The 8,614-nt window shown below is 31.4% G+C and overlaps 1 protein-coding gene across 1 annotated transcript; it reads left to right on the top strand.

Moving 5' to 3' along the window:
* The first annotated feature begins 234 nt into the window (after positions 1 to 234).
* On the top strand, positions 235 to 8,329 carry LOC106717074 (rho GTPase-activating protein 1). The gene is made up of 9 exons (XM_014510774.2): positions 235 to 542; positions 970 to 1,086; positions 2,215 to 2,333; positions 4,752 to 4,909; positions 5,002 to 5,319; positions 5,898 to 6,136; positions 6,320 to 6,520; positions 7,231 to 7,337; positions 7,586 to 8,329. The coding sequence occupies exons 1-9, from the start codon at positions 488 to 490 to the stop codon at positions 7,754 to 7,756; spliced, it is 1,485 nt and encodes a 494-aa protein (XP_014366260.2). The 5' UTR covers positions 235 to 487; the 3' UTR covers positions 7,757 to 8,329.
* Positions 8,330 to 8,614: the final 285 nt, after the last annotated feature.

The following is an 8,614-nucleotide window of genomic DNA, read 5'->3' as shown; positions in this document are numbered from 1 at the left end:
TTATTGATGATGCTCTGCAAATCTTTGTAATAATTCTGGCAGGCTGTTATTTCAAACGTTTTGTAAGAGTTCAAAAAAATCTTTTTATTTTTCACCATCATACTGAAAATTTAAAAACTAAATTGTAATGTATGTATATAATACAATTTATTTTTTATAAAAGATTCTTCTAATGAATTATCCGGCTATTCGCTTCGCTTTGTCTATACTCCTAATCCGACTCTATGCCATTTTTCAGCTACGGATACGGGTGATGTGATGTGTCTTTTCTTGGAAAAAATAACTATTTAACTTCTTTTCATTTAGTTGTAAAAGTATAGTTTGTGTAAGATTTTGAACGTGTAAAAGTTTGTTTCTTGAGAAAATAAAGTGTTTCTAGGTTTAGTGTTTTATTGGTATCTCTAGAAAGAGTGAAATTGCAGATATAGTTACTCATGAAACAAGTGACGGGCTGACAAGTGTTGGAGTTGTGTCCTATTGTAACACTATGGAGTCCGAGTCCGAACATCAACCGAAGCTTAGTCCTGTTAGGGCATTTAGACGTAAGTATATTAGTTCGAATTCTGGGTATCTAAAGCGAACAACACCATAGTTACGGACTTACCATAGTTTTTTACGGAATTACCATAGTTACGGAAGAAACTATAAATTACTTATAAATAAAAAAGTTTTAAAGAATATCGAAACTGTAGTCTAGCGTTAAGAGAATCATATTGCACGGCGCCCAGAATTCTGCTTTGTGATTTTGAAAAATTACAAAACTAGCATTCACAACGCGCATTAACGATCGTAGGTTTCCACAGTAGACATTTTGAATAAAAGTTTTCGTGCTAGAAGATTATAACTATTGCAACTGGCTATTTTATTAGTTTTTAGTTATATCTCCTTTTATCTTTTATTTTATTACTTCATTTTTTTTTTGAGGAAAGTAGGTCCTAATGATTGTATTGATTTAATTTTGTCACACAGTACTACATAGTGGTAACATGGATCCAGATGAAAATTATACAAGCCTTTCTGAATACCATGATTATGAACCCTGCTTGGAATTTGATGATTCAGAATTAGTTCAAAATACTGGTTTAGGTAAGTTCCATTGCCTTGTATAAGCATACTGCTGGTCCAAAATTAAAATCATTAATGAGTAACATTATTTGGAAAAAAGTAAAAGCAATGAAAAATAATATGCAAACCATTCTATCTGAAATATAGGTACTATGAATGGACTATTTTTTATTTTAAAATAAAGGAGAAACAAGAAAAGTATTATTGAAGTCCCTAATTGTTAAATTGTTAGAGCATAATAAAGTTTTTTTTTTTATGGTAGATTAAGTTTGCAGCTGTCTTAACTCTTTGTGGTTATATCATTTACTTTTTTAATTTAGTAACATATTTATTTAGTCTGAACTTTTTTCTATTTAATATATCTTAATATAAAATATTTATGGATAGAGAATCACAATAAGAGATAAAAAAAAACTGTTGAGTGGAGCAATGATAATTTAAATTATATATTATAATATATTGATTTAAAAATAAATTTATAAAACAAAAAGTTAGGTTTTTTATTGTTGTCAATTATTATTAGTAGTTAGTGCTTTTTTTTAAATCATCAACATTTGACTGATTTTAAGTGACCACACAACATGAATAATAATGCATATTCAGTACAAAGGTTAGTCATTAATTATTCTATGAAAAATATAAAATCACACTTACACCTTACAATTCAAACCATTATTTAATATACATAGTATAAATAAAAAATGGCCTAAGTTACTCATTAGAAGAACTTTCTATTAGTGCTAAAGTTATAAAATTACCTCTAAAACAGTTAAATAATATGATATTTTTATTTTATTAATAACAGTATAGCTATAAAATATTTCTAAATTAACATAAGTGCTGAAAAATTGTAATGTTGATTTTTTGTATGACTAGCATTATTACAAGTTGTTAATAAGATAAGATGTGAATATACAAAATTTGAATTAAAAAATACCTTATACTAGGCTGCAGATGATAAATGACAGATGACAAATCTCTTACTGATACATTTAATAACACTTGATTTATTTCAATAAAAAAGTAAATAAATCAAACAGAACAATACTACAACAGTATGAAATTTCAGTTAAATTGTGTTTGTATTCCCATAGTAAGCACGTAGTAACAATAATAGAATGTCTATTTTAAATAACACAATTTTTTTAGCACCATTGCCCCCGGAATTGTTAGATATAGCAGATGACTTTATAGATGAAACACCAAGTGATGGAACCATTGAAGAGAACTTTGAAAAAGAACTTGGTAGTCCAAAAGTTTATGCAGAGGTTAGACATTACTATTCTACACCAAACATACAACAAAATACTTTATGTAAAATTAGTATGTTTACGTCTATCTAATCATTTTTAAGTCTAATAAATATAAAACCAATATATTACAAAATTGAATAGTAAAAAGTTCCAAAAGAAAAGTTCCAAAATATATTGCACTAGCTGTTGTCTGACTCTGTCTGTGTGGAATTAAAAAAAACTACATCTACGTGATCTACATCTGTGCCAAATGTCATTGGGATCCATTGAGCCGTTCTAGAGATACCTTCAAAACATCCATCCATCCCTCCATCTAAACATCCACATCTATATATCTATACTAGCTGTCGCCCGCGACTCCGTCCGCGCATAGTTAAAAAAACTTAATAGGAAAATAGATGTTGTCCGATTCTCAGACTTACTGAATACGCATAAAAATTTGGTAAAAACCGGTTAAATTATGCTGTTAAAATGTAGCTTATATGACACGTTCGTAGATTTACCATAGCAGCGCCATCTATTGATTACTTACTCAACCCAGTCGAAAGGTATCGACATCTGTTAGAATCATTTGGAGTTAACAGATAATTGTGACTGTCAAATAATAACAGACAAATAATTAGCAATAAATTAAAATTGCGACTATAATTTGAGATTTAAACACAGGTGGGCACAGTTAATCGAAAAGTTAACTTCGTTAATTCGTTAATTAAAAAATTAACTTCGTTAATCGTTAAAGCGTTAAATTCTCGAAAATTTTACGCAAGTTAAAGTTAATCGTTAACAGTTAACCATACCAAAATTATACATTCTAATTTTACACTTATGTGGCGACACTTGTTTAAAATAGTAATTTGACTATGAATTCTATAACACATTAGTATTAGAGACAAGCATGAATGCATTATAGTACCCATATTTCATTACGAGTGCGGAAAGCCTGTCATTGCAAAGAGTTCCGACAAATGTCTACAAGTTGACAGTTGGAACAAGTTGTAATGACAGTTTCGCACGAGTACTAAACAACCATTTTTGATACAGTTGCGAAAAAATGAAGCAATTTAATAGAATAATTAAAACACAATAAACTCAACTAACTAAAATGTTTGGAAAATGGCGCCAACCGTAAAAGAATACAAACAGATTTTTATTTGTTTTCTTCACCCATTCTGGGTAAGCAGGAACTATGCCCAAACAGCCAAGTCTTCAGTAGATTATTTTTATTGATATGAAATGAAAATTAAATTTAATGAGATGAAATAAAATGAAACCTAACCTAATTCATTGAGTCAAATCACTAAATTTGATATTGTAACAAATTAGGAGCTTCTTTTTAGAAATATTTCCATGAATCATAAAAACTTCAATGATTTTTTTTTTTTTGGTAAAAACTTCGTGGTTAGTTTTTCTTTATGACAGACATTATTTTGACAGTTGAGAAAGAGAACGCACGAGTTTGGAAAAGCTAAAGAAAAAGCACAAGTAAAAAGGTTTTTAATACAGTTGCTCAAAAAGTGGCGTATTGCAGGGACGAAGAGCGTTCGGAATGTGGGCTATTACATACTCTTGCTTTTATATACTCGTAATGAAATATACTATTTCGAACCTTCTTTTGATTTTGTCCTGTTGGTCACGTCTTTCCCGGACGCTCTGATGCATCACACTTGCACGCGAACTTCACATATATCAATTATCAACTCGTTCGTTCCCATTCGAGTCGCCGACAGTCGCCCAACATAGCTGAACTTACGAGTGTGGCGTGTCACGTAATTTAAACAAAATGACAGCACGTCTCCAAGTTTCTAATTTAACGATTAACGGAAGTTGAGATTAACGGAAGTTAACAAAAGCGTTAACACTTTTTGAAGTTAACTTAAAAGTTAATCCGTTAAGCAAAATGTTAACTTCGTTAATTAACGATTAACGGATTAACGAGTTAATGCCCAGCTCTGGATTTAAACTATCCTATCTCTCAAGTTGGATCGAACTGCACATGGTGTGCGAATTTTATTATAATCGGTTAAGTGGTTTAGGAGTCCATTGAGGACAAACATTGTGACACGAGATTTATATATATTAAGATATATAAAAGAAAGTCGTGTTAGTTACACTATTTTTAACTCAAGAACGGATGAATCGATCTGACTGAAAATTGGTGGGCAGGTAGCTTAGAACCAGGAAACGAACTTAGGATAATTTTTACTCCGTTTTCTATTTTTTATTCCGCGCGGACGGAGTCGCGGGTAAAAGCTAGTTTGTAATATTAGTAAGATTTTTTGAGTGGCCAGTTTTATTTTTATCCAAAAGGGAAATAGTTTGCATTTAATGCATAAATATTAATAGATGTGCATTAGTAGTTAGTGAAGGTTTTGCAATACAATAACTGCTCTACAACAAACAGAAATTAGATTTATTTTGGTTACTGGTTTTTAGATTGCAACAACTAGTCAGGAGTATGACTACTTTGCGGAACTTGCTAGAAATGGTGCCATTGATGTAGTAGGAGATGATGAAGTTGGTCGCCGTATCATCGTTATATCTGCGTGCAAACTTCCCTCTAGCAAAGACTTGCACCCAGACAAATTGTTAAGGTTTGTTTATTTTCATACTGTTTGATAAATACCTACTTGATAGCTTGCACTATTCTTGCAAGTATTAAAACGTAATTTCCCTCAATTCACAGATACTTGATGTGCACATTAGATAAATACGTGGAACAAGATTACAGTGTAGTATACTTTCATCATGGTCTCACTAGCCAGAACAAACCACCATTATCTTGGCTGTGGAAAGCTTATAGAGCCTTTGATAGAAAATATAAAAAGAATCTCAAAGCTCTATATCTAGTTCATCCTACAAACTTTATACGTATTGTATGGCAAATGTTACGACCCGCCATCAGTGTTAAATTTGGACGGAAGATGATGTACGTGAACTCGTTGCATGAGCTCCAGCAGCACTTGGGCTTAGAGAAAATACCCATTCCAGAACAAGTATTGGAGTAAGTTCCTTTATACTTTTTTTAAATCGTACAATATCGATGGGACCCATTGCGCATGTCGCCGCCGAGGTTTATAAACACCCTGACAGATGTCAATAAAATCATTTCGCTCAGTTTGCCTGCGCCGCTCTTAATAACAAAACACTGTGGTACCTGTGTATTAATAGGAGAGCACTGGTGACAGGTGAGTCGCTTGGATCCGACCCTAAGTGGTAATTTTATTGATTGGGGTTTGGTAATGTGAAAAAACGTAATTTGGCTGAGAATACTTGTTGCTTCTTTGCTTGTATATAAACATATGATCGATCTTCTTAGCACGCCTTTACACATAATTATTTTTCCGACATTTTTTTTTTTTACTTTTTTCGTGTGCATCTTATTGATTTCATAAAAATATCTCTTTTAAGACATCTTTTTCTCATTTTTGTCGAAATTTACTTAATATTTCCTCAAATATCAGACTATTTCGATTAACACCTTTGTAACATATGGTAAAGAACAAAAAGGTAGTTAAAAAAATACGATAGAGCGAAATAATTGAGGATGACTAAATGTTATCATTTATTTTATTTCTAAAGGTACGACAAGATGTTAGAATCCAAAAATTCACGAGGTGGGCGTCGCAAGGAAAAAGATGGTGGTGCACCAGCTAGACAGGGCCATAGTTCGTCAGATGCACGAAAATACGGATTGTCGCCGCCCGCCACTCAGCAGTTTGGAGTCTCGCTGCAATTTATAAAGGAAAATAATCCCGATATGATTGATTCCATTCCGCCCATAGTGCGTCAATGCGTTGAGTTTCTCTCCCAGCCAGATGGTAAGCTTATTCATTTGGATACAAAACACCATGCAATTTTTCAATGATATTAGGAAAATAAAAACAGTAGAGTAAAATGTACTGTACAATATTAATGTACATATAGCCAGCAACTCACTCGATTGTAATATAATAAATATACAAAAAATACTTTTTGCTAACATAAATAATTATAAATTTTAGCCCTGGAGACCGAAGGGATCTTCCGTCGATCAGCCAATGTTACAGTGATAAAGGAGTTGCTCAGGGCCTGCAACAGGGGTGAACCGCTTACATTCCAAAATGATCCACACAATGCTGCAGTCCTGTTGAAGACTTTCCTTCGAGACCTCGAGGAACCACTGATGACGTTTGAGTTATATGATGAGATCCTGAAGTTTCAAAGTAAGTTGTGGAACAAAATACATTTTAATTTATTCTAATTCAGAACTTAACCAAAGTGGTAATATACGATTGGCCATTATATTATTATTCACTTTTTATTAGAATGAACACCTTGGTGTTCCCGCTGCTCGTTTGCCCCCTTCTCTTATAAAAAAAAAAGAAGTTTGTATTGTTATGTGAAAATGAAAAATAAAGTGAAATTATTTACATTGAATACTCAATATTATATGGCCAGTGAGACAATTTTGTGAACTTTGCAAAATTGTATAAATGTTTTGGAACAAATAATGAATGATACTTTTTTTAAGTACTAGTCATATTTTTGAAAATAAGTTTCCCGAAATTTTTAAAAGAGTATGCATTTAAATTTTCAAAATTTTGTTTAATTATGCATATTTATATAGTAAGGCTATTTTACATGCTCAATTACGAAAACATTTTCCTAGTAGCTTCCACAGTGTGTACACAATACATCAAGCTCTTTCCTGTGAATTTATTGATTTATCTGCCAGACAACATACACTAACAACCTTGTTCCATTTCTGCGCCCTATATTCCTGGAACTGATATACATAGAAATTTATACCAACTTTAAGAGATTTTCTTGGAGTTGTTTACTCATTATACTGAAATACCGAGTAAAGACTCTTTAATATTTTTTATGTGGAAAACATAATGAGGTGCTTAATTTTTTTTTTCTTTTGTTATAGCCTGGTCTCATCAGGAAAAGTCTCGTCAAGTGAAGTTTATGATTCGAGAGATGCTACCTCTCGACAATTACAAGCTGTTGAAATATATCATACAGTTCTTATGGAAGGTGAGGAATACATTAAATAATTATACAGATTATGAAATCAATTCTTAATTTAGAAAAAAAAATTGTAATTTTTTAAATGACTCATTTTAATAAGCCTTTACAGAAACAAATGACAATTTAAGTAATTTTAGTTAAAATAATAATAAAGGGATATAATGTGAAATTATAAAGAAAAACTTAACTTGCTTGAATTTACTTTACTGTACTGCGTAAAAAGCCTTATTTATTTACTATGTTAATTAATTTAGGTGCAAGACAGGAGCTGCCTGAATAAGATGACGAGCAACAACTTGGCTGTAGTGTTCGGCCCAAATCTCGCATGGCCTCCAAATGGCCAAATGTCGCTGCAATCCATTGCTCCCATTAATGCATTTACCGATTTTGTTCTGGAGAACCAGGAGTCAATTTTCATAATCTAATTATATTTAAAATAACCCAACGAATCTAATTTTAATCTTACTTCGAATTATGTTAAGTTGCAAATGATTGTTAATCGCCTCAAGGCAATGTTTTCTCTATCTTTTAAATATAGCTCGAGTGTCAAACAATGATACCCAAATGCCAAATGTAATTGTACCCTTAACTTAATCAACATGATTATTATCTTGATGATTTTGTTTATTGTTTATTGTCTAATTAATATTGATGTTATCCTTCTAGTCCAAAGTTACATTTGATGTTAGTAGAAATGTTTTAAGTAAAATATTATTGATGTTAATTTACTATAAATGATTTTATGATATGTAAGTGTAGTAAATAATCGTAGGAATCTAACATTCTAGATGATCCCAATGTACCTGCAATCTACCAAGTAGCCTGTCCCTTTCCATTCAAATCATCTTCGTATTTTAAAAGGTATATTTATTTTGTTTGCACTTTCTTTTTATTGTGTAAGACTTTTGAGGTGCGGAAGAAAACAAGTGGATACAATCCTAACATTGCACAAAATTGGAAAATATTATGAGGGATTATTGTTCCATTTTGAAAGAAAATGGGCATGATTTTTTTTATATGTATATGAGATTTTCTTCCAGTATGTTTTATTGGTGATTGGGATATTATGTTATCTGTGACTAATTTTTTGTCATTACTTTGTCATAATAAAGTTATTCCATTGAAGATTATAGTCGCAATTGAAATTCCTTTAAACACAAATTCTAATTAAACTTGGTGCCATAGAAGTTTCGTAATTGTAATATTTTTTGCCACAAATATTTTTCATGTTCAAATAAAAAAAAGTATATTTATTATTTTTAATGTGAAAAAGAGCATGAAAT

This window comes from Papilio machaon, chromosome Z (assembly GCF_912999745.1).
Source record: "Papilio machaon chromosome Z, ilPapMach1.1, whole genome shotgun sequence".
In the NCBI taxonomy this organism is placed as follows: Eukaryota; Metazoa; Arthropoda; class Insecta; order Lepidoptera; family Papilionidae; genus Papilio; species Papilio machaon.
Note: the sequence above shows the minus strand (reverse complement) of the source record. Positions and strands in the feature narration are given on the sequence as shown.